Below are 27,529 nucleotides of genomic sequence, written 5' to 3' on the forward strand. Positions count from 1 at the left end.
TAATTTTCCAAAGCATGGACTGTGATCTTGAGCTAATGGAGTTTGTTCCATATGATAGCATACAAAAAGCATAAATTATGTGCTATCATAAAGACCATCATCTTTTCCTTGTGGAGAAGCAGAAAACCAGGACACACCAGAGCAGGTGCCCCTGTAGGTGAAAGCACAAGGAGAGACCTGAAAGCTACACCCAGAGGCCTTCAGGAGGAAGGAATTCACAAGCTGGTTGCTTGAACAGGGTTCTGAGACTAGAGGGAAGACAGAGGGATGCTGGAAGACAGGAGGCACTATGTAAAAACTGTACTGCTTTTCCTGTATAGGCCTTAATTTTCCACAAGACTCATCACCTTCTTAAGGAATACATGTAAGGTCTTTGACCATTTTTAAAACAGAATCTATGTTTTCCTACTTCATTCTTTAAATGTCAGAATATGTGTGTATATATGTATGTGTGTGTACATATATATATAAAAAATATATAAATTTGGGATTTTTCTCCAGCTTTCTGTTCACTAACAACATGCTGGATTAGAAACAGCCTATGACTACACTTACATTCTTAACAGGACTATTGATACATTCCAATTCAATATATTCCACTTACACTCAGAATTTCTTTGGCTACTTTGGTTACCCATTTTATTTGCAAATATTGTGCAATAAACCTCTTCTGAAGTAGTCTTACATAATGGGGAAGAAGAGATCAACTTTACATATTTGACATAATGTCAAGTTACAAATGATGCCGTAAAGACTGTCCTCTTTCATTTGTTTTTATATGCCATTGTTGCTCATTTTGCAGACTGTTGTTGCTTTTCCTTCCTGCAAAGCTTGACTCAATCCATTTAATCTGCAAGTCAGTAGTTTGATTTAACCCATTAATTCCAATTAAATCACACTTCTCCCTCTGCACTTGAGCCTAATGCAATAACTTTACTATATAGAAGTGCAACATTGGCATATAACAGAATAGCCTTTCTTTTTCCTTTCTTAGTCTTCACCTTTCTTGCTGAAATAAATAAAACTTTCAGCAACAGTCCTGTTCCTTTCCTTTGTAGGGATCTGTGTAATGAAATGGCATGCTCTCTTTTGTGATCCCCAGCTGCTGCAGTAATCAAGAGTAAGATTAGGAATTAAATTTGGATAGCTACATTGTGTGAGGTGGTAACTTGAGGGTCTTATAGTCACAGAGGAAAAAAAAAGGTAATTTGCAGTATGATGCACCCAACGCATGAATCATTTGCTTTAGGAAGAGACAAACTGACACAAATGTGCCTGTTTCTCCCCATGGACTACAGTGGGGTTCCAGATGGTTGCCTCAAAACATGGAGGCATCCTCATTGCAGATGTCTTAATTAAGTCAGAATAACCTCGTCCTGGTTGTTTAAAGAAAGGCAATGTGATCTGCTGCTTTCATAACCAGCAGGGTAAGAAAATGGAGCAATAAGGCAGTGGTTAGACACAATGGTGCATAATGTTGCCATTCTGCTTGGCTCTTCTTCACAGACCAGCAGCTTGTGCATCCCAAGGGATCAGTTTTAGCACAATTCACTTATGGAGAGAACTAATGAATATATATATAAGCACACACCATCTCCAAAGAAGCAAATATTTGAGGAGACTAAAACAACACATCAGCTCTAGAGGCTGTGAATTTGAGAGTAGCATTGAAGGGGTGGGATTTGCACTGTTTTCCTTTTACCAGAAATGGTGTTTGCAGCTAATATGAAATGTGTATTAGAAACTAATGAAAATGTGAAGATAATTACACAACCACATGTAAAAAAGGAAAACACATTCAAAAAGGTAAGATACTTATGGCAAAATGAGTAACTGATTTTGCTTCTCACCACTATGTTGTTAAATCAAGTTGAGGAAAATGGATTTAGTGAAAACATCTCAAAGCATTGGCTTCTAAATGACAGAAAAAATCCTCTTCTTTCCACCCTTGTTTTTCAATCTGATTAACAAGCAAAACAAAACAAAGCATTCAGCTGCTGCAGAAGGATACATTCATGCTGGGAATGTATGTATGAATAGTGTGTGGATGGGTTTAGTGAATATGGATGTGTGTAGACGCAGGTGTGCCAACAGAGGGAAGTGAGAGTTAACGATTAGGTGGACCTGATCCATACTAGAATAGTGACAAAAATTCTTAAAAGGCTGAAAACAACAGGTTTTCTGACATTGAGCCTAGGATGGAAGACCCAGTTCTGTGCTGTTCAAGATTACGAGTTTTATCTGGGCTTTGTATGTCAATTGGGCTCACTTTCAGACTCTCTCTCAACCAAATGTTGCACGTTGAGAAAGAAACCAGAAATGTTTCTCTTCCCTTAGGCAAACAAAAGGAAGTTCAAGGAAGCAGTTTTGCTGTGAGTTTCTTGTTTTGGGGTTTCTTTTTCAGTTTTTTGGTTTTGGGAGTTTTTTTTCTCAAAAGCAAATGCAATACATAAGAGACAGCTTTGGCTCACTGTTAATTCACAGGCATGAAAGATTACTTCATTGGCAACCGTGCTCCAGAAGATTTTTCTTTCTTTTTTTTTTTTTCTGTCTTTTCCTTTTTCCTTTTCCTTTTTCTTTTTATCTTTTCCATTTTCTCTGTTTTTACTACCAGCTTGTTTCGTGCGGAGAGGAGAATGTATACAACGTGCCGTTTGGTGTGTGCACTGCTGCCCTCCGGCGGGGAAAGAGCGGCTGTGCCAGCAGGCTGTATGAGAGTCCAGCACCCTAAAAACGGTGATGGTGATGGTTGTATGAGGTTATCCACCAAAAATTAACCAGGAAAGCAATTCAAATTGTCTACTTTTCTGCTTTAAAGAGAGAATAACGCCAAATAAAGCTGGAGAAAGGGATCCTGGATAGAACAAGTAAAGAAAGAAAGAAAATAAGTGACAGAAAAAGTAGCAGACTATGTACTTCTCCTATTTCCACTGATTGCTGCTTACGCTGATGGTGAAAGATATGTTTCTGGCAGCCTAACATGTAGGAAAGTATACGTCATCGTTTTACAGATGAACAATATCTGTTTCAGCCTCATTTCTCATCAGCCTCCTTGGCTTGTTTGCAACAGCCCTGACTCACACTTCCAGTGTAGCATCTCAGTAGGGCGTAATCAGTATTACTCTGCAGGTTCAGTGCTTTTACTGGTAATTTTGGCTGGTAATTGCAACTGATAAATTAATAGAGACATAAATATGACCTATCATGAACTTGCTCTCAAAAAAAAATTGCCAGTTGTGTTTAAATGCCAGATTAGTGCGGGATTGAAAGGTTGCATGGAGCAACTGAGACAGCAGGGGAAGGCAGTCAGCAGCAGCATGGCAATCTTTTTGCCGTTGCCTCAACTTTTTGTCCCCTCCCACACAGCTAACTCTCACCTACCTCTCCCGCCTGCCACAGCAACCGATGTGCCGCTTCTCCCCATCCACTCACTTTGCTCTTACTGTCCCCTTCTTGGGGTGGGGGGAGGTGGCAAATCTCCTCTTTGAGGAAAAAAAAAAATTAATAAAACAATTATTGTGAAACCGTTGTATAGCTTTTCAAATCTCTGTCATCCTTGTGACTGTCTCGTTCAGTGGACAAACAAAACTAGGTAAGAAACCCTAAGCCAGCAGTCTGCCACCACACACTGCTTATCTGCTGTCCTCTGGCAAAATTTCTCCCTTACTCTTCCTCCTTTAAAAGTGCTGGGTTTGCTTTCCAGTGGTGTCAGGAACTATGAAGTGGTTGCTTTCTAGTTCCCTTAATGGAGAGGCAAATGCTGTCTAAACACAGGTAGAACTGTCACCACCCCTTCCACAGCTACATGTAGTAGTTTCTATTAGGTTTGTGGGGAGTGGAACTTCTCTTTTAGCACAGGAGACAGGAACAGGACCCTGGAGGTCCTCTGTCCCCACCACATCTTCCAATGTAAAGTTAAATGCTCACAGTGAAGATGGGCCAAAATTGTCTTTGCAGTCTCAGTTCTACTTCCTTGCACCTGTAACAGAAGTTACTTTATATAAATTCACATTGCTCTTCCCATCAAGTTCCCTATCACACTGAATTCACACAACGTCCAGCACCCAAGCAATGATTTAAGAACTTTACTCCCGCTTTATTCAAAGCATAGCTCTTGGCTGACTGCATACTCATAACTAAGTTTGCCTCCAGATCAGAATTTATTTCCCCCAGGGCTTTTCCAGAATGTTTGCTTCTGTAGTGTTTCTAAACAGCCCTCCATATATTCAAAGTACATCTCCTGCTAATTTCAGTTTCAGCTGTGAGTTTCAACACTTCTGCAAATGAGACCACAAGGACACCAGTCAGTCAGCCAGAAAATGAAGAACTTTCAATCAGTGACCACCTGTGAAAAATCTAATTTAAGGAACTCTGCGGTAAAGACTAGGGCAGCTTGGAAATTTTCAGACAAAACAGAGCTTCTCCAAAACTGTCAGTTTGTGGAGCGCAGCATGTTCTATTTAAAATATTTCAGACTGAAGGAACTGCTACCAAATTGAAAGCGATGTCTGGAAGGAACTCAGCTTAGACTTCCGAAAGGGCTGTTGGGTATGAAGCCAGGGAAACTGAAAGTCACAGTCTCCGGATTCAAAGAAGCTCATCAAAACTCTTCCCTAGGTCAAGAAGCTCTGGAAGGCAAGTACCTTAAACTTCCTAGCCTGGTATGGCCCTCAGATTATTACCCATTACTGCTCTTTCATTTGTGTGGTGATGAAACCACAATGTATAGTCCAAGGACAATCAAAAGAGACTTCAGGGCTTAGGGATGGCTAGTAGGAGAATCTGGAGTGCAGGCTATTTTTCCCTCTCTCCTTCCAGTTGCGGGCAGGGACATTGAAAGAAACAGATGGGCCCAGTCTATTAGTATGTGGTTTGTGTCCCTGTCGCCAACATAATTTTGGTTTTTTTCGATAATGGGATGGCCTACATGGCATTAGGTTTGCTGGCATCAGATGGGATTCACCTTTCTCAAAGGAGGAAGAGGGTCTTTGCTCACAAGCTGGCGGGGCTCATTGACAGAGCTCTAAACTAGGCTCGATGGGGGAGGGGGACAACAAAAAACTTGCCCATGACAAGCGGTGGGATGACATGCCAAGTTTAGGGGGATGGGTTGCTAGCGAGGGCCTGCAGCCTGGTGCTCTGAGACATGCTGGCTACACTGCAGCACACTTGAAGTCTTCCAGAGACGAGAAAGGGCTCCTGAGTTAATAAGGGCCAAGAGGGAAATACCATTGAAACACCTCAAAGGGATTAAGAGGTGTTCCTCTAAGAAGGTTGACACAGCCAACAGCCCAGTTGAAGTGCCTCTACAGCAATGCACGCAGCATGGTCAACAAACAGGAGGAGTTGGAAGCCACTGTGCTGCTAGAAATCTATGACCTAGTTGCCATTACTGAAACCTGGTGGGACAAATCCCATGATTGAAGAGTGGCTATCAGTGACTACAGGCTGTTCAGAAGGGACAGGCAAGGAAGGAGGGGTAGAGGTGTTGCCCTTTATATTAAGAAATGGATAAGAGTGTAAAGAGCTGTCCCTGAAGACTATCCACAAGCAGGTTGAAATCTTATGGGTAAGAATTAGAGACTGAGGCAACAAAGGGAACCTTGTGTTTGGTGTCTACTACAGACTGCCCAATCAAGGGGAGCCTATTGATGAAGACTTCTTACTCCAGCTACAGGAGGCATCGTGCTTGCAGGGCTCTCATCCTGCTGAGGGACTTCAACCACCCCAACATCTGCTGGAAAAGCAGCATGCCGAGCTGTAGGCAATCCAGGAGACCCCTGGAGTGTATTGAGGATAACTTCTTAAGCCAGGTAATAGACACTCCTGCCAGAGGGGATGTGATACTGGACCTGATGGTCATCAACGCAAGTAAGTTAATCTGAGATGTCAAGACTGGAGGCAGCCTGGGCTGCAGTGATCATGCGCTGTTAGAGTTCACAGTCCTGAGGGATGTGGGTCAGGTGAGGAGTAGTCAGGTCTTTGCTTTAGGAAAGCAAACTTCCAGCTCTTCTAGGAATTGGTCAATAGGACCCCCTGGGAAACTGCCCTCAGGGACAAGGGAGCAGAACAGAGCTGGCAGATCTTGAAGGACACTTTCCACAGAGTGCAAGAGCTCTCAATCCCCAGGTGTAAGAAATCAGGAAAGGAAGGTAAGAGACCAGCATGGCTGAGTCGAGACCTGCTGGTCAAACTAAAGGGCGAGAAAGAGGTGCACAGGCAGTAGAAGTATGGACAGGTATCCTGGGAAGAGTATAGGGATGCTGCCTGGTTGTGTAGAGATGGGGTCAGGAAGGCCAAGGTGCAGCTGGAGCTGAACTTGGCAAGGGATGCAAAGAATAATAAGAAGGGTTTCTCCAGGTATGTCAGCAGGAAAGGATGGTCCTCCCCGCTGAGCAAGACTGGCAACGGATAACAATGGACAAGGAGAAGGCTGAGGTACTCAACAACTTTTTGCCTCACTCTTCACTGGCAACATCTCTTCCCCCACTTCTTGAGTGGATGGGCCACAAGGCAAAGTCCCTCCCACTATAAGGGAAGATCAGGTTCATGGCCACCTGAGGAACCTAATATACAGAAGTCTATGGGACATGACAAGGTGCATCCCAGAGTTCTGAGGGAATTGGTTGATGTAGTTGCCAAGCTATCACTCTCCATGACATTTGAAAAGCCATGGCAGTCAGGCGAAGTCCCTCTGACTGGAAAAAGGGAAACATTGCACCCATTTTTAAAAAGGGTTGAAAGGAAGACCTTGGGAACTATCAACTTGTCAGCCTAATCTCTGTGCCTGGGAAGATTGTGGAACAGATTGTCCTAGAAGCTATGCTAAGGCACATGGAGGACAGGGAGGTGATTCGAGACAGCCAGCATGGCTTCACCACGGGCAAGTCCTGTGTGACCAAACTGGTGGCCTTCTATGATGGAGTTGACTACATGAGTGGACAAGGGAAGAGCTACAGATGTCATCTGTCTGGACTTCAGTAAGGCCTTTGACATGGTTCCCACAACATACTTCTGTCTAAATTGTAGAGATATGGATTTGATGGGTAGACTGTTCAGTGGATGAGGAATTGGTTGGATAGTCACATCCAGAGGGTAGTGTTCAAAGGCTCAATGTCCAGATGGAGGTTGGTGACAAATGGTGCCCCTCAGGTGTCCATACTGGGGCTAGTACTGTTTAATATCTTCATCAATGACATAGCCAGTGGGACTGAGCGCACCCTCAGCAAGTCTGTGGATGATACCAAACTGAGTGGTGTGGTTGACACGCCTAAGGGATAGGATGACATCCAGAGTGACCTGGACAGGCTTGAGAAACGGACCCGTGTGAACATCATGACTTTCAACAAGGCCAAGTGCAGGGTCCTGCACTTGGGTTGGGGCAAGCACTGGTATCAACACAGGCTGAGGGATGAAAGCATCTCTGCCAAGAAGAACTTGGGGGTACTGGTGGATGAAAAGCTGGACATGAGCCAACAATGTGCGTTCACAGCCCAGAAAACCAACCACATCCTGGGCTGCATCAAAAGAAGTGTGTCCAGCAGGTCCAGGGAGTTGATTCTGCCCCTCTACTCCTATCTGGTGACACTTCACCTCCAGTACTGTGTCCAGCTCTGAAGACCTCAGCACAGAAAAGACATGGACCTATTGAGGAAGGTCCACAGGAAGGCCACAAAGATGATCGGGGGAAGGAACACTGCTCCTATGAAGAAAGGCTGAGATAGTTGGGGTTATCCAGCCTGTAGAAGAGAAGGCTCCAGGGAGACCTTGTAGCAGCCTTCCAGTACTTAAAGAGCACTTATAATAAGAAAGATGAGGACAAACATATTAGCAGGGCCTGTTGTGATAGGACAAGCGGTAATAGTTTTAAACTAAAAGAGGGTAGACTTAGACTAGATAGAAGGAAGAAAATTTTTACAGTAAGGATGGTGAAACACTGGAACAAGTTGCCCAGAGTGGTGGTAGATGCCCCATTCATGGAAACATTCCAAGTCAGGTTGGATGGGGCCCTGAGCCACCTATCTAGTTGAAGATGTCCCTGCTCATTGCAGGGTGGTTAGACTAGGTGACTTTTAAAGGTCCCTTCCAACCCAAACTTATCTATGATTCTACCATGATCTCACTCTGGAAGGGAACTCACATACATGTTGAGATACAGGACTTCCTGCAGCCATTGGAATAACTAATATTCATCAGGATTAGAGAGAGAATCTGAAGAACTTAAGTTTGCCAAAAACGTTTTGGGAGAAATGGTTTTAAATCAAAATTGAAACAACCCCAGATTTAAAGAAAGAAAAAAAATCAAAATCTACAGAAAGTAAACATGGCCTTTCAGCCAACTCTTACAGACAGAAAGGGAATACAAGTCTGATTTAAATATGATATCATAATTTCACTTCTTGCATGTTGTGTCTCATTCACTGCTTCCCTCCAATATTTCTGAAAATTAGTCTGGACTCCAGCTTAAAACACTTTCCATCGATAAACCATTTTCCACAGGATGAAGTAAGTGTCTCCTATCCATTGAGTGAAGCAGGGGAATCGGGCAGAAAAAAAAACGCGAGAGGAAACTTGCAAGTGAGTGAATGAAGATTATTAGTTGGCCACATGGTTTGATTCAATTTACACTCTTGGGTTTCAGGTCATGCGGTACCTGATGAGTGCTAGCAGCTTGCTGTGCTTAACTGGAACATGCCCTGTGCATTACATAAATGTTTGCTGATACTGTTGAAGCACACACTGAGGATCCCATATTTCATTTGCACTCAGGAAATGAACACCTCAGCAGGACCCGTTCTGACCTGTTCCCACCAGTCTCAGTCCTTTCTTTACCCCAGACATCTCCTGGTTTCTTACCATAGAATCAGCCAGGGCAAAGGGATCATTTGGGAGGTCTGTACTCCAGCCTGCTCAAAGCAGGATCAACAGTGAATTCAGACCACGTTGTTCAGGGCTTTATCTGTTAAGGTGCTGGCAATATGTAGGAACAGATTTTTCATAGCCACTCTGGGCAACCTGCTTCTGCGGTTGATTGTCCCCACAGTGTGGCTGTTCACTCAGTTCCTGCTCAGATTTTGGCTAAAGTACAGCTCGTGCTAAAGCCTGATGTATGCTGGGATCAGTGCCGTTAGGTCAAAGCAAAGGCAACATGTAGGCAGCACACAGTTGGCCCAAAAGGGCTAAAGGTCATTATGCAACCATTATCACCTGCTGTCTCCTGCAGCCATCATCCCTGTGTATTAGTTGGCTTGCAGTTTCTTTATAAAGTGCTAACTCATGGCTGGAAAGTATAAATACGTCCACTTACCCAGTAAGTTTTTGAAGCAGATTCAACAGTGGCTGGACTGCTGAGGCTTTCATGCTTTCCAGTGTGATACAGGGGATGCCCATACCGTGACAGGAAAGCAAGGATGAGTGCTCTCCCAGTTGGCTTATAACTTTTTTGCCCATAGGTGCACAGATTACAAGTTATAAGTTATGAATTAGAGAGCTTGTGATTTAGAAACCTCATGACTTACTTAAGAGATGAACTAGTGAATTCACATTAGACTAGTCTGTGCAAAGGGGATTGAACTCTTATTTGTCATATTTGTTTACTTTCCTAACAAGTTTATAAAATGAAGTTTAATTTACAGAGTACATTGACCTGTAAATTTGAGAGATCCAAATGGATCGTGACACCATGGAAATAACTTATGTCGAATACAATCTTCCCAGTTTGATTTGTGACCATTATCTCTTCTCAGACCACCTTGGACCTCTCAAAGAGTTTGATTCTGTTTTCTTGACAATATCTCCTAACTGGTATTGGAAGGCTGCTATTAGGACCCCCAAAGCCTCTTCTCCAGGCTGGACAAATCCACTTCCCTCAGTCCCTACTCGTAGAGCAGGCATGTGTTCTTCCCACCTCACAAGCAATCAAATCCTAGTTAGGGTCTCTCCAATTTCTGCAGTCCAGTTTCTAATCTGATTTGTTTCCCTCATCACCCCTAAGCTCTAAGTACGTAACCTACAAACTCCTTGAAATCCTTTCTACATAAAATATTTAGCTTCCCTCTTTACTGTGTTTGCATCAACTTCCTACTCACTGCTGCTTGGTCTGACCTTGAAAAAAAAACCTTGGACCTTACTGATGTTGGTAATCCATGGATCAGCCAGGAGAGAAAACTGCTGGGAACATTTTCCTCTCCTTTTTGAAACTTCCATAGAGATAGAATATGCTTAATGTGAAAAAACATAAATATTCTTCAAAAGCATACAGCTACAGTATGAGTGCACAAGAAAGAAAGGAAGAAAGAAAGAAAGAAAGAAAGAAAGAAAGAAAGAAAGAAAGAAAGAAAGAAAGAAAGAAAACCCTGATTAAAACAAAGCAAAACCTACATTACACACATTTCTTTTTCCAAAGCGTAGAGTCTCTGGACCTTTCCAAAGAAAAAGCAGCCAAATCATTACGATAAAATCCAAACAACACATTTTCCCTACCCTCATCTTTAGAGGAGTAGAACTTCGGGGGCTGAAGTTATCCAAGACAATTCGATCTAAGACATAAAGAAGAGATACAGAAAATCTCGAGTCCAGTGGTGTAAGCTTGGCAAAACTATGGGACAACTGAAATTAAGGTTTTATAATAGCAAATGCTGAGCAATTCGAGAAACAGTCAGAGGCAGGAGAGCAATTTAATGAGTATATTCTGTATGTTGGTAGGGTGTGTGACTGCACATTGTATAACAGACATATTTTCATTTTTAAGATACAAATTACATGTTTCAAAGCAGTTATATATCTGCCAACTGCACATTATCGAAAAGGAAAGAATGATACAAGCTCACACTTTCTGTGAAAATGTACTAGAAAGAAAATGTTCAAGTCCCTTATGTTTGCCAAATGCTGCTTAACACCGCATGAAAAAGACCCAGAGTATTCACACAGTTTGTTCTATTTGCAGAAACCTATCTTAAATGCTACATGTCCTTGATAAACATGTAAAATATGGTACGAACCAACTAAATACCACTTATTACCTATCACACATTTAAAAAATGTCTATCAAATGCAAAAAGTTTCAATAATTACCACTAACTGAAAGATAAGCATGATTGTGGTCTGGAGGCACTTTACTACCTCCTGTATTGCCAGTTTGTTAGCAGAACCATCAGGAGTGAGGTATTCTCCTTTTCTTCCTGCTTTAGTCAGAAAATGCTGATCTGCTAAAACTCAACTTTGGGCAGCAGCAGATTAATTCTGAGAAGCCAGCAGAAGCCAAACTAACCCAACAACAACAAAATTGCCAGCTTTGTTAGTAGAAGTATCTGACCAGTCTGTCGACTTGCACTCTCTGCACACATGTGGGAGTTCTCATGGTTCACACTTTTTGTGAAGAAACTTGAGGTTCAGTTTCAACCTACTAAAGGAAAGGAACACTTTTGAAAACTTTTTGCTCAGAGAAGTTTTCCTCCAAGCCACACCATACCCCCAAATACTTTCCAAAGTTCTGTGCTGTCCACATTCGCCAGTAGCAGAAATATGTCAAGGAAAAGGGGCAGTGATGACAATTGATTTAGCTTCACAGAATTTTTGTTATGTGCTGTATGTTTAAAATATTACACTGTAACTGTTTATATCAAAGCCACACCTTTGAAGATGCCACACAAACTTAGCACAAAGTTAAATAATAATTATAATAAGGATGATAATAATAATAATAAGAAGAAGAAGAGGAAAAAGAAAGAAGAAGAAAGAAGAAGAAAAAGTAGCAGCAGCAGTTTTGTCTCCAGGACACATAAATAAATGAATTTGTATAAGAAGGACTTCCAGACATTTTGAAACTGTAGTTAAGCCTCATAAAGATCCCAGTGTGGTAATCCAATACACGTATGCTTATTGCTGAAGTGTCCTCCTGAAGCCCAGAGAAGTTGAATTAATTGTTTCATTAGTTTACCATAGCCCATAATTCTTAGCTCCAAATGTCTTTTATATTTATTGTCGGTCACCATGAGAACACAATTAGATCAGCACAATTTATAAAAACAGACGAGGAGACTGCAATATACAAGGCATCTTTCCTTTACTAAATGAGCTAATATGACACAATTCTCAACCCCTAAAAAATATTTTCAAATGAAGTACAGTTCTTTACTGTGGGTTTTATTATTTTTTCTATTCTAGTACACTTCAATACTTCTTTGAAGGTCAGTGGAATAAGTATTCAATGTTAGTATTACAATAGCTCCTAGAAGTCTTGACCACACTATTAACACAGTATTACCATGCTATTACCTTGACCACAGAATACACATGGATTCTTGGGGCAGAAAAGGGACATCTGTTTCATCTTTCTACAGGTCTGATTTTTTTTTGGTAAAGCAGCATTCAAAACTGCATAAAAGCCTGTAGTTGTCCTAGGGATCTGTAGATCTGTCCTAGGGATCCCAGATTTCTGGGATACAAATGTATTTTCTCAGTTCTATGGCTGGTTCCAGGATTATTGGATCTTTCTTTTTACTATATTGCATATATATTATTTGTATTTCTCTTGCTTCTTGCAAGAGAAATACAAATAATATATATGCAGTAATATTTCCATTGGATAAACTATTCAAAAGAAGATAAAATTCTATGCCCAAATATCAAAGGCTTATATATATGTATGTACATACTTTCATATATAAACATATACATACACATCTATATGACTGCAGAAATTATGAAGCCAGAAATTCAATTCCACTTACTGTATTGTGTCTAATCTCACCATGTTTCTTTCTATCCCTGCCTTGCATACATAGAAGCATACACATACTCCTTGATGAGTTACAATGCTTTGAAGATTGAGCTGTTGAAGCATCTTACATATATGACCTTTTCCCAGTAAAATTAATTCTAATTAGTAAATATTAATAGATCTTAGTAATTTATACACCTTTTGTTCACAGGGAAGAAGCAAGTCAGTGGCTACTATTTTGTATATTTCTGAGGAGTTTGTTTTCATTATCCCACACATTTAGACTTTTCATTATCCCACACATTTAGACTTTTTCTTTCCCCAAAATCTTGGTGTCAAAGAAAAAACAAAAACAAAAAATCAGAACCCACCTGACACCTCCATTCTGTAATGAGGAATCTGTTTGATGTTTCTTCCCCATAGTTTATACTTCAACTATTTTATTGATGAAAAAAAAGTAAATCTAAGATGTACTTGTGTTTCAGTTTTCCTTTTCAATTATGAATGATAATTTGATAGTCAATGGTCCTGTTTATGCTACACTTCATAGTCAACTCATTCTTTAATTTACCTTATGGACAAGAAATTGTTTCAAAGCCAAAAAACTATTGCTTTACAGTTGTTATGTACAGTCTCCTATTGTCTAAAATATATTTGCTTTATGGTAATCACATGATGGTTATATCTCATAAGTATATCTGGTATGTTTCCTGTTTTGGGTTCGTTTATTAAACAGAAGAAAAGTTCTCAGAAGCTGGTGGCGGATGGGGAGAGACTGAATTGGCAGCTTTATTACAATTCAATATTTTTTTGACAAAGGCATAGGAAAAGAAGAAAACTGCATTAAGCATAAAAACAGTAATGAGGGGCTTCAGAGGAGTCTAACTGCACCAAAAAATGTACCATCACCATCCAAGGATATTTTGGCCCGTCTTCGTGGTATTGTAAGTTGAAGTTCATCCCCTTCTTCTAATTTTGCAATGCCTGGCAAAAGATTCGAAGTATTTTTAAGTAAATATTTCAAATACATTCTTTTCATAAACTGTATTAAAAAAGTCATTACACATCATCTTACAAATATGAGCAAGGCTTGTTGCTTGTGAGGAGTGCTTTTTTATCTATAGGCACAATCTTACAAACTGCAGCCTATCCAAAGCTGACACTTAATGTCCTCTGTGGAGCTGGACCTACTTTCCACTCTGCACTCAGCCACTTTCCACACAGTTCACTTTAGCAAACACTGCAAAAATTCCTAACAGTGGTGTACCCAGATTCCTCATGTTATGGTGACGTGACAGTCAAGGTCAGCATTGGGTATTACTGGTCCTAGACCACTCCGTTCCCACACTTCTGGAGGACATCTCATGAACTTTGCCAACCAAATGAAGTTACCAGACATCAGATGATCCACTGCAACTGCAGAGCACAGAAGTCTGCTTTCTGCCAGCCGCACATCAGCTGACGTGATAACCAAAAGCACCTCGCCTCCCAGTTGCAGTCACTGAGCTGAGAGCACATCTAATATCTGCTGCGATACATGCTCAAGAGCATGAGACATTGCAGTGAGATTTAGTTTTCCAGTGAAAGCAGAAGGGTGGGAATTTGGGAAGCAGGAACCGTGAAGTGGCTGGATGGAGTAGAGACTCCCATTAAGAAAGCCTGGGAGTAATACAAGGGTGAAATAACAGGATAGATGAAATTGAAGGTGGTTATGATTCCAGAATGTGTGGGTGGAGAGGCAGAAAGCTGAAATGTTTGGACAGCCTTAATTGCCAGGAGGAAGTAGCTAATTTATTTTTATTTGGAAAAAGAATTAGCTTTCTTCTCCATCCCATTTGTTTAATGCCATCACTTGCCAACAGTCAACTCCATCACTCAATGTCCCCCACTTTTTTATAAGGCATTGAAAAATTCACACAGATCTTGCTGGAAAATAACAAAAGAGAAAATCCTCAACTCTACTATTCCAGGGGATAGACAGATAGGTAAGAGATATCAAATGAGATTTAGTAGGCTTGACAATAATTCCTTAAATGCTACTGCAGGAATATATATCTATATTGAGCATTGAGCCTGCTAGACTTTCATTAAATATTTTAATTGGTCTCTCTTGTGCAGTCAGAAAGAGTTCCTGATAGGAATTAACTTTTTTTCATCTAACCAAGTAAAACTGCCGTAGCTGTTATAAGGAGTAGAGAATTAAGCTGACAGCAAATAATATCCTTGGAAACCCCACAGTAAGATATGCAAAAATTTGGTGGCTATAATTCATATATGATGTTTTAAAGCAGAACATAACTTCTAAATATTTTATTAGGATAACTAAATGTGGAATTCAACCCCTAAGTTAAACTGGTTCTTCAATAAGGACAGTATGTACTCCTTTTGTCTGCCTCAGGCATCTAACTGAAAGCACTGAAGTATTTAATCATATTATATAGTCAATGAAGAGAGGGAAATTGTTCAGATCACCTAAGTTAGATGCATATCCTCCAACTGCCAAGACTTTATATAAAACCAATTTTTTTAAGTATTCTAATTTTTCAATTAACCAGATCCAAGAATGCAGTCCTTTTTGTTTACAACTGCCACAATACTTGATCGCCCAACACTACAGGGTCTATTTGATACAGTTTATCTGCAAACAAAGAAAAGGAAAACTTAGATGCTTACCAGCAGTATAGCAAGAATTATTTGGATAAGATTGTGGCATATTTTGGATGCAACGAAACAATGTCACCAAGCTGAGGTCATCACCAAACACGTGGGCCTTCTTCCTCTGTATTAAGTGTCCCATAGCAAATGTTGTATCTGTATATAAAACCTACAGAATGAAGAGGTGCAGACTTCAAACATATTGTATGGAGACATTAAATATCCTTTAAGAAGCCAGATGCTGAAGAGAATTGATTTTTCTCACCTGACCATATATGAAAAAATATCCTGTTTCTTTGATCACTATTTTATTTCCTTGTTCTTCTAGAGCTGTTCCACGTTTAAAGCTTAGAAGCCAAGGGACAATGCTTGAATCATCTAAAAGAAACAATAATTTTTAGGTAATCTGAAAGAAAAGTTACTTTTTTCATTTTCATCTGCCAAAAAATTAGCAAAGTTGGCTTCTAGTCAAGACTTCCAGTTTCACTACCTGGATTTCCCCACTACAAAGATGATATTTGCAAGAGCTGTCCAGATGCAGAGACTTTTTATTATTTATTTTTTTTTAAATTCAGCAACGTAACTCAGTTACTGCTTTGAAGTTAGATAAAACTGGATGGCAAAGTTAGTACATGGAATAGTTAGCCGTAAGTCATGGAACATATTCTTACCTTTCTGTTGGATATCACTTTTGCTGTCAGCGATCAGTTGCAAGCAGGCCTGCAGCACTGCAAAGTGAAAGCATTTTGAAATCAAAGAAACGTAAAACAGTAAGAGAATAGAGTAAGCTTTTGAAACTACTTTAAAAAAAAAAAAGAAAGAAGAATGTGAAGAAAAGATCTTCTCCTGGTCTCACCACTTATTTGAAAACATAATTTATTCATTTTAACACAGATCTTACTTGAACGGGCCAAAACAAAATTCACACTGCAACTACCAGATAACTTTCAGAGATCACGCAGCTAAGCAGGAGGCTTCAGGTAGTAGCACAAGTAATACTTGCTTGTTTTAATCTCTGGTCCTAATATAATTGAAAAATGTAGCAGTAAGACAAGTGAGCTAGGAATCATGGGATCAGTCAGCCTTGTTAATTTTCTAAGCAAAAGTTCAACCCTGCCAGCCGTGACAGATATCAGATTTTCGAATGATGTTTACTATATTTTTTAAAGAAACTACTTTCCAGTCATAATTGCTGTAAAGTATTAGTCATATATACTGGTTAAATGGTACTTTCGAATGAAATTCTCAAAATCCATATATATATGTACTTTCAGTATGTTTTCAGATACCCACACTCAATCAACCTATACTGAGGGAAGATACGGAGATGAGTGTTAGCAAATTCATGCACACATAACAAATACCTTAGTATCTCTCAAAACTGGTGCATTACTCAAAACCGTAAAGACTGGTGACACTAATGAGAATCTAGGGGTTTGATCAGCGAAAAATATTGTGGTATGTTAAAATCTGCCTAAGCATTGATGTCAGAGAACAGGATGAAAGAAAAAAAGGATAGAGCAGATTTTAATGAAAACATCTGGTTCTAGTACTACTTTGAAGATTGCAAAACTGAGTAGTAACATTTACTGAACTCGGCAGAAACCAAATAGATTTAGTAAGAGTCAAGAGAAGAAAATTCTGCTGTAGAGTGCCGAGTCTCTGTTTTTGTTCACCTCTTTTCAGGTAAGAGGCTGTGGGTAAGATTCGGCCACTCTTGCTATAATGGGAGGTGCCCTACTCCACGAGATCCTATTTCTACATCTGCCAGTGGTTCCCATACCTGCAACCAAGTGCCCACCAGTACAAACGTCTTGCTGTGTGGCAGGTAGTGAGAAGATTTGAGCAGAAAGCAGACTCTCTCTGTGAGTCTCCTTTCCAAGGGGACCTGCCTGAAACTACCAAAAGAGTTCTAGATGCTCAGCAGCACTCAGTGGTGCCAACTGGCAGTGGACAAAGATTCAAGCGTACGTCTGGTAAATCTCTAATGTCACAATGATTGCACAACCTGTGGGCCCTACTTACGTTAGTGGGAATGCTGTCCTGCCAGCTCCCATCTCCTACGCTGGAACGTGTCCTTGAGTTTTAGCAATGCTCACCAGTACTGTGCCAAAATCTATAGATTTTCAAACCAAGAATTGCAAGGCATCTGAATTCCCTGCCTTCTGATAAGCAATAGAAACAACTAGCCAATACAAAATCTAGAAAGATATTATACTTCAGTCATTTTTCTATCACACTTTCGAGTGACAGAATTTTCTGAAAAAGAAGCCTCCAAATAAAACCAGAATGTGCTTTTCTGGAGTCACACAACAAAGCACATCAGACAACCTATCACAAGGTATTAATTCACTTCATCCTTTGGAGCAAAGTGCCTTCCTAGTTAATGGAATTTGCTGATTCCCTAGTATTTCAGTAAGCTAAATAAAAAATTTCATTTCAGCTTTCAGGGGAACTTACCATTGTGACCACTGGATTTTCCACTAACCAAGCAGGAAGAGATTTGTAATGATTCACACTAACCAGCTGTTATCCAGCTGGGTACCAACAAGTAGTATCCACAAACAGTGAAAGCTATGGCTGCTTTAGCAATTCTTGTTAAACCTGCTCTGCAAACTTGATCCAACCTATACAGTTTCACAGTTTGCAAGTCTGGCTTTATGTTTCAGTTGTTTGCAGCATTGAAATACTGGTCATCATTGCTAAGAACTGCGACACAGTAATTAAAATCAGCAAGTTCAGTACAGTCTGAGATATTTTCCATCTTTTTAAAACACGTACCAACTCTGCTTTACTCTACAGATACCAAATCTACATATATTCTCTAAAAAAACTCATTGTCTCTTTTTTTTTGTAGTGTATGCAGATAAAAATAAGGCTCCACAGAATATAGTAAGCTTGTTTTACACAGGGAAATATGGATACAATGGTGTAATTCATGACAATAAAGAGAACAGGAACTAGCACAGTGGCCTTTTCACCTAAAGCTGCAAAGGACAAATTATATCTAAAATAGGGTTTGAGGCGTTGAAGAACAACATGCTTCAAAAAAATGTTCAGAATCCAAGGCTGACACATAACTATTTCCAGTATATACAAGTACTTCACTTTGACCTCAGTGGAACTACATACATGCTTAAAATTAAGAAATTCATTGAAACAAATTCAGAGTCAACAACACTACTATTAATGAGAAGATATGGATATACAGAGTATATTTTCTGGGTAAATTAACAGAGATTTTCTTAACATTGTTAAGAAACGTCAGCAGTTCTATTCCAAGAAGGACCCAAATCTTACCTGAAGTACAATATCAAGAATACATGCATTACAAAATATGGGTTGAATAGTTACTATCAGTACTGAACAGAATAAATCAAAAGCTCTACCTGAATGCCCTTCAGTCCAGTGTAAATCAAAGCTAAGCATCAGCTTTGCAGTGTAAAGGATTTTGGAATAATTAATAATGCAAGCAGAATACAGGGTTAGTAAAATACATCTTAAAAATATGTAAGATCTAGACTGTTACCAAGAGGTCTAGCTGTATAAAACAGAGTGCATCTAGAACAATAAAGTTTGCCCTATCCTCTTGTAACTTCATATAAAATCTTTGCTTTGATGAGCATCTTTTTTTCTGATTTTAACCACTCTGTGAGGAATGGGTGGGGAGAAGAACGTTTCAGAGTCTGTCTTCTTCCATGAACAGAACAGCCAATTCTGAAGAAGTTACTGACTCCAGATGCCTTTATAAACCACATCCAGCACATGAAGGGATGTGTTCTCCACCAGTTGAGCAATGTAACCACAATTTAAAAAAAAAAAGCTAGCTTTTGCAGCAGGATAGGAACACAGCCTTATGCATAACTGCATGATTTAAGACCTGATATTGATATAATCAAATTTGCCCTCCCATGCAAGTTTTTTTATTATTTAACTTGCATAATCATTTTTATACTTTGCAATCTAACTTTGTAATATATCCAAACAAAATTTCACTTTGTTACCTGTGAACTCATGCATACATTTTTACGGTTTTATATCTGAAGCCTTAGACATCTATCTCATTTTTTGCTGAAATAAAAACAAATAAGCCCCCTGAACTTTAAAAAACAGACCTGCTTGTTTAGGTTCCTTCTTTGGTCTAGATCTGTTCTCTATAGACTTCCTGAAACATACTTAAACACTAGATAATTCAGTTTATAAATTATATGCATGTTCTTGACCAATTTGCAGTTCTTCTTCCTTTAACTTCTGCAATTCTTATCAGAAGAGATCTTATTTTACTTTTTGCTTGTGCATTTTTATGGACTATTAATTTAATTTATTAATAATTAAGAAGTCTTTCTATGGCATCAATTATGGATTAAATCAGTCTCTGCATTACAATGTCTTGGTCATAGTTACAGATGTGACTCAAGTATAATGAATATCTTCAAAGTATTGGTAGCATTATTTTGACCTTAACAGAATTACCACTAACATGTTACAATGAGAATAACAAGGAAATAATTGACTAAGAATTAAGAATGCTTCTATTATACAGTATAAAGCAGAATATTGTTTTTAAAAATTAGAGCCTATTTTATGTATTTTTGATTGCACAGTGTTCTGCATAATACACCACACTGAATCATTCATTCAGTAAGTGGAATTCTTCATGTAAAATTGCAGGCATTGCATCAAGTCATTTTCTATCCTTTCACATAGAAGGGACTACTTCCTTCTAAGTTAAACTGTTGTCAGCAGAAACAAAAAAGAATAACATATCTTTTCAAGAAGTAGGCTTTTTTTATTATTAAGAGAACTCTTACATTTCCGCTCTTCAAACAATAAAATAAAAAGCATTTTGAATATTTGGTGAGGGAATTTTATATGTGGCATTTGTTTAGACTAGTAACAAAATGTTAGGTTTCTTGATTCAAAGATTGCTATAGACAAGTTCCACTTGTAAAAGTTCTTGCTATCCCTCTCACAGAGTTCTAAAACAACAACATAGAGCCAAACCACTTCTAACGAACAAATGTACCAATTTGCCAAAGCAAATGTATCAATTTGCCAGTAAGGCAATCATATCAAGAACAATGGCAAAATTCTCACAACTTATAGACCCTGCTTGCATGACAACAGTTATTTCCTGTGGACACAACTGATATTGGGGTAGAACCTGGAAAGCACTAGCAAAAAAAATTGCCAAGTCACAAGCCAAGCTAGCCTGCCTCACTGCTTCATGCAATTACTTAGAATGTCTCTTCAGCTCCTTCCATACATGCAATCAGACTGGTTGAGATGGATAACCTCAGTACACCAAAGTAAATATTGTCCATGGGTGCTCCAATCTGATCACAGCAGAACATCACCTGAATTTGAGTTTATCGAAGACCTGATGCTCACCTACCTAGTCAGCTGTGAGAATCAGAATCCCACAATATGATCGGAATGAGGCAAAGAGTATATGATGTTTCATGTATATGAACTGTACATTGAACTGGCTTAGGTAATGGAACCTATATCTTGCTCCAGAACTCAAGCGCACATACAGCTTAGCGAGAAACACACAGTCAAGGCAAACAATAATTGTGAACAGGGTATCAAGTTCAGGAGAAGTTTTTGTTGTGTGGTGATTTTCCTCTACGGAAAGAAACTTATAAAAGAAAGACAAATAAGAAAATTTATATCTGTTCTTACGTGTCCTGACATGACATTTGCCAGAAGCAGTTAGATGATCTGTCTGCCTGCATATTAATAATACGTACCTTTCAAAATCACCCATTAACTCCTACTCATTGTATTGAGAACTCTGGTTCTGACTGCTAACTGTATAGCTTTGTTTGGAATTGATGCTTGAAACCTACCTCTTCAACCTACTTGAGCTGGAAATTTTCTCAAGCCACAAAACGTACAACTAGTGATGACTAATATTTTTATGCATTAACACAGACAAATGCATACCCCATAAAAATATGAAAGAACAACATTGTGTTAGATCCAGTTTCCTTCAATTGTCATTTTAATTAAAATTCTATTTGTGGCCACTTTGATGTACACAACATCAAGCAAATAGAAAAAACATAAAATATGTAAATTCTCTATGTTCAAGAAGAGCTGTGCTGAGCATAAAAAGAATAATGGGAGATCCGTTTCTGGTATTTAATAAATAAAGTTTAAAAAGAAAATGGAATGGAACCACAACTTTATTTATAAACAAAATAATGGGTTTATATTTTACTTCTGATCTCCGATGAAGCACAAGAGAAGCAATTGTATATCAGCGACATTTTCAAGTATTCACTTTCTAAGGAATTGGTCCATGTTAATGGAGTGAAATTATGGGTCAACAATTAGGCAAGAGACCAGACTCTACTTTGAGACCTCATTGAAGCAAACGGAAATAGGACAAGAACAAGGCGCCTCACTCAGTACCCTAATTTATCTGCCATTGGACCAGACTGAGTGCAGTGCATCTGCAGGATGATTTGGAGGCTGCCGGGACTCCGGTACCCAGAAATGGACGTGAGAGGATCAAAATGCAGGGCTAGTAACTCTGTGCATATGACCAAGTAACAGAGAGGATTCAGCACCATGAACACCACTGTGTTCTCTTATTTCACTCTCCTAAAACAAAATTTAGCCCTGACTAGTAGGTTCATGGTCAGCAGGTCATGGATCAGCAAAATCTGATCTGAGAAAACATAACATCTTACTGCACTCTGACAGACTTAATTTGTTGTAATTAGAGCAGGCAGAAAAGTAACCCTGTCTAACAGATGACCTTTTATATAAATGCAAGATTTGTAATTTACTTCTTTTTTCTTTTTTTATATACAAAAATATGATGGTCAAGTTAGAAAACAGTTTTGTAGTACGTCAACCTACATAGCTGTTCCCTTTTAAATGAATGTTTGTATTCTGTGCTTTCTGTCATCCATCCTAAACAATTTTAAAGCCAGCTGTATCTTTTTAAAAAAGCTTACAGAAATAAGTAGTTTAATTAGAATTTTACGTGAATAAAGGTAAATAGGCATAATCAGAGGTGGCTACCTGATGAGAAGAATCTTAAGTCTGCCAGAAGCACAGATGAGGAGCCCAAACCCCTCCTCTCCTCCCTAAACCCTCAAATAGCAATAAGAATGAAGATGAAAGCTACTGTGAAGGGAACTGGATAACTTGCACAGTACTGATGCTATAACATTCGTTTTTATGATACTTGTGCTTTAGATCACTAGCTTTTGTTTGGGAGATGCTAGGGTGGGGAGAGCAGGGAAGCTCTGTGGTTCCCGTGGCAGGAAACAGGATACAAGAAACACAATTTAAGCAATCTTCTCCTCAGCCCTGTTTGTGAAATCACTCTTAGCCAAGACCCCAAACCAAAGATTACTAATGAAATAGAATAAATCCCATTTAAACTATGGATTTGGCGTGATGTCCTAAAATAATATTTTCTTTTGAGAATACTGGAGGTAAGTAGAGTGATTATATTCTGGAACTTACATTTCATTTAGCTTGCTGAAGCTTAAGTGAAATACATTTCATATTAATTAGTCACTCAAAAGCACATTTTAAGCAAAGTTTGATTTAGACTTTACTACAAATTACTCCATTTCAACTTAATCTATTAATAATTTATCAGCTGCCATCAGTTAAAACAATCTAAAAGTATCGATACGAGGACTGAACTGATTTGGCAACTCAGGAACATTTTTAGACAGTGCAATTAGAGTATGTATGCAAATTTTTATCACAAAATTCTGTATTTCCTCCTATTAGGCATCATTGTGTTTGGAAAGAGAAAAAAAAAATATGCATCAGAGTTCTTTTATGGAGCACAGTCTTCAGTATTCTCTGCAGCACCTTTTAAAAAGGCCATGATAGAAAAAATCTTACTGGGTAGGCATGTCTTTATTTATTTTGCTAATTATATTCATAGATTATTTTAATGCAGAAGTGATGCTAAACTTATGAATTCCTTGTAGTCTGCCTCTTTGGACAGGTACAAGCAAGTCTTTCTGTTTGAAAGCTTCTACTTCCCTACAGTTACGGAGCTTTTTTGTTACTTCTCTCTTTTAGGATGAGCATATTTCCCAGAAAAATGACTTGGCATTTTTAATACTAGCTTTCCTCCCTACTATTGATCAGAGGGAGACAAGTTAGGCATTACCTTGAGCTGAGACTGATGGGTTTAGAATTGAGCAATTTACAGTCTGAATGATTTCAAGTTGTCTTACTCAACTCTACTGCATCATCAAGAAATACCTCCATTACAAGAAGCAGATCTGGGATCTAACGTTCAAAGTTTAACTTGCAGAGAGCGTGAATATCTGGTACCTTAAACAGTATGGTAACCATTAAGAGAATATGCCTACAGTTAATACCATTCATTCAGCAATAATTGTAAAAACCTTAACAGGCTCTGGGAACACGGATCAGCTGACAGGAGAAGATACAAGTCAAGCACTGCTGCTTTTCTCAAGACAGTATCCAACTGCAGCATCCCAACCCACTCCACCAGGCGTTATTTACCTGTTTCTTCTGTGTGGACAATAGACCTTCTTCCCCTGTTTCTGCTCCCATTCCAGATTTCCTTTTGAAAGCTTTCAGCTGGGCCAGGACCGGGAAGGCTGTTCTCCTATCAGGGAGAAGCAGCAGTCAGTGAATTCAGCCTCAAATTTGCTCATCCCCTGGAAGCCAAACCCCACCCCTCCAGCTTACCTGCCTGGCACCAGCTGCAGACACTTGCAGGAAGGAAGAAACAGGGGTACCTGCTTTATTTTCGTCAGGGGACACGGGTGGCCGGTCCAGCAGAGACCTTGCCTGGACCCTGTAGATCAGCTCGCTGCGCAGAGCTTCTAGTTCTGTTTTCAGGGTGATAACATGGTAAAGAGACACTGCTGCAAGACAAGAGGACAGGAGCATTGCAAGCCACAGGAATGTGACAGAAAAAAGTCCCGTGGTGCCTGAAGCAGCACCAGGGGGGGAAGAGGGAGAGGAGGCGGTATCCTTCTGTTGGATGACGTGCACACACTCCACGGATTTCATCGCTGTTCTTTCCTCACTAAAGCTGGAGGGAGAGTTCAGCTGTCCCCTTCCGAGGTGCAATCCATGTTACCAGTTGCTCTCTGAAACTAAGGGCATCCAGAATAAGTGAACAAAACGCCCAGATCATTTCCTGTCATATGAAGCCGTTGATAGAACCATTAAACTTAATGTACAGAGTGAACGTCTAAGATTAGGTCTCCGTTTAGTTTTCTTCTTTCTGTGCTGCATTTTGGAAATGAATACTTTCTCATGAGCTGCTTGCTCAATCTACCTTCCTCCTTTCACTTTCAACTATTTATTTATGTGGCAACTTGCTATTACCATTTCCCACCATCTTTAAATTTAGGAATAGCCGGTACCACTGGTAATTTAGAGCCTTATCTAGAAGTGCAGAAACAATGTAAGTTTCCTGGCAGCATATCATCCAGTGCTACTTAAAAGACATACACATATGATAATGCATGCGCCTCTGTGTATCTGTAGGCACATGGATGTACTGCGTATATATATTATTTCACACATTAGTATATATATTCATATCTAAAGTGCCTATATGTCTACAGAAGGGAGCTATTCAAACCTTTGAATATGTTTTTTTAAAGACTGAATAGGTTTTTTTAAAGTGCCTATATGCCTACAGAGGTGACCTATTCAAAGAAAAAATTTTGTGGTTTCCTAAACACTATAGTGAAAAATTTCCCAGGTATGAGTAACAAATTACTGGTCTCTCGACTGTATGATGCTTCAGATTCTGCAGTTCAGTTCATCATACTAACTTGAAAAGGGATAACTTTTTATTGAACTTATCTAATAAATATAGTTTCTCTACAGAATTCAAGTACCTGGATTAATGCAAAAAGGAACATGGAGTAGCAGAGAGAGGAAACTTGGGGGAGTGGGGGAAATTAGAATGGTGAAAAGAAGAGGATGGGAGAGAATAAGTGAGGGGGATATAAGAATGGAAGGAGAAAAGGGCAGAGGGGTATAGAAGGAAAATAAGATTTAGAGATTTTTTTTTTAAAAAACCCAAAACTTTAAAGTTTACTTCAGTTTTTCAGGTGAATCCTGAGTGTCTGGCTTAAGCTCAGTTTTTAGGATTTTATTAGTCCTTTAATCTTAAAACCCTGCATTAGGAATTCCTTCTCTGCAGTTAGCTAAATAATCCAAACAAGTTCATATGCTTTTTGTATTGTCTTCTCACACAAAATTAAAGTTTTACTCCTTTATGAAAAGTTTCAGTGGTCTGGGACAGAAAAAAAATTATTGAAAAGCATCACAATTAGGGCTAAAATCAAACAGGTCAGGCTCCCCACTGGAATCTAAATTTTTTTAGCATGTAAGTAAAGTTTTATCTTTGCAAGAGAGATAACTTTTACAGGTCTGTCTGAGTACTGTGTAATGCATCATGATGGTAACACTTGTCAGAGTAGTTCAAATCATGTTGATTCTGTTGGGAAGGAGAAAGAAGGAGCACCAATAGAGTAACAACTTCCGTAGCTTCTCCCACTTGTGTTTCTTAAGAGTATGAGAAATTGAGGGTTATTATAAGCTTTATCTTCTGTTGTGATGCAAGGCACTCTTTTCCTTATTTTGCCACCTCTAGCAACTGCCCAATATCCTGCACAGACAAGTAATTCTTTTCCTAAATGCAGCAGAAAAAAACTACCACATATCTTAATATGCCCCTAGAAGGCATGTACATACTGTAAGAAATGATACAGAAATCAGTGCAGGGTGGAATAAGAGCAGAATACCATACTGTTTCTGTACCTATTTTCAAGGCTAAGTTAAGGTGTAAATGAGGCTGCATTTTGAAGGAAATTTCAGATGAACTAAGGCAGGGTTTTTTTGGAACAGAATAAGCAATTATTAGAACTAAGCAGACATGCCTTGAAGTATCACTAGACATCAGAACATTACCAGTCTAGTACTGACTGTGTTCCAAAAATAAAATGACAGTTGGAAAAGAAGTGCTATTTAAGAAAATTAAACCAAGTGAGAGAATGAAAGTTGTAACTATCTATTCAGAAATACTGGGAAACAATTGGCCAGTGAGGTCTCTGAGGTCATTAACATATAAGAAATTAACAGACAGATATATAATTAGCATCACTCTATTCGATTCTAGAGAAAATAGGCTGTTCCCAGCCTCCACACCTCCTTTAAACGGGGTCATTATTTGGGCTGACAAAATAATTGTGGTGACACAGAGGACTTCTGTAAGATATCTGGCTTTGTCTTGCTTATCATTCTGATAAATGAGAATTTCAAAGGGGGGATGAGGAAAATCAGAACAGCCCACATGATTAAATTCAACAGGTATTTCCAACTGACTATCAAAGGGATCTCTCTGTTTGCAACCTTGGATTGTTCTATAGCTTCCTAATCAGTTAAGTGATTTGAAAGAAAATATTTCCGACAACTTTTGTGATGACAAAAAAAACCAACCCACATAGTGGAACAATCAGTAATGACAGTGAGAGATCAAACATGAAAACCAACATGAATTGCCTAGAAATAGACTTAGCTGAACAACCTCCATTTTAACAGAGTCAAATGAAGCTTCAGTAAATTGCAGACTAGTAATTGCATTAAAGTAAAAACTCAGAAGCTGACTTAAAAAAATCCCAAAACAACAAAACGTGCTAGTTGCAAAGCCTAGAGCGTGGAGTCGGCACCTTGATGCTTGTCACTATGTCTTGTCATAACATACTGTCCTTATGATTCCTCTTGTTGGCAGAGCTGCAAAGTAGTCCTTAACCTGCTTCTAGCAAAGACAGTAAGATTAACACATGTGCAGCTTCTTCTGCATTTTAAACTAAGGTATGACTAAAAAGGACTAAGGAGTGCTCAGGTTAGCCTTCCATTAGCAGACATGAGAGGGTGTTGACTCCCAGCTGAACATGAGCTCTCACTGGAACTTTCTTGCTGAAACAGAACTGTAATATTTGGATATATATGCTGGAGCAAATTACTAGGCAAAAATAAGAGGTTACAGTAACCATGCTTTTATATTGACAAAACTGTTAGCACGTAGCTATGACTACCAAAACAGAACAGTGAAAAGGGTTCAATGCAAAAATCCAGAATGAATATTAGAGGCCTACAGAACTCATCACG

At 39.1% G+C, this 27,529-nt stretch overlaps 1 protein-coding gene across 1 annotated transcript; it reads right to left on the bottom strand.

Moving 5' to 3' along the window:
• Positions 1-13,484: 13,484 nt before the first annotated feature.
• Positions 13,485-24,495, bottom strand: TNFSF13B (TNF superfamily member 13b). Its single transcript, XM_074146869.1, has 6 exons — positions 24,083-24,495; positions 23,894-23,999; positions 16,048-16,104; positions 15,642-15,754; positions 15,395-15,545; positions 13,485-13,705 (listed from the first exon to the last, which is right to left on the bottom strand). Exons 1-6 carry the CDS (start codon positions 24,407-24,409, stop codon positions 13,593-13,595), a joined length of 867 nt encoding a protein of 288 aa, XP_074002970.1. The 5' UTR covers positions 24,410-24,495; the 3' UTR covers positions 13,485-13,592.
• Between the last annotated feature and the right edge of the window lie 3,034 nt (positions 24,496-27,529).

This window comes from Numenius arquata, chromosome 1 (assembly GCF_964106895.1).
Source record: "Numenius arquata chromosome 1, bNumArq3.hap1.1, whole genome shotgun sequence".
NCBI lineage: Eukaryota > Metazoa > Chordata > Aves > Charadriiformes > Scolopacidae > Numenius > Numenius arquata.

Bases quoted from the DNA above. Each gene is read 5' to 3' on its own strand.
- TNFSF13B (XM_074146869.1), bottom strand. From the start codon at position 24,409: ATGAAATCCGTGGAGTGTGTGCACGTCATCCAACAGAAGGATACCGCC. The intron at 24,000-24,082 runs GTAAGCTGGAGG...TCTCCCTGATAG, and splicing joins CTGCAGCTGGTGCCAGGCAG to GAGAACAGCCTTCCCGGTCC. The intron at 15,546-15,641 runs GTGAGAAAAATC...TTCATTCTGTAG, and splicing joins ATTTTTTCATATATGGTCAG to GTTTTATATACAGATACAAC.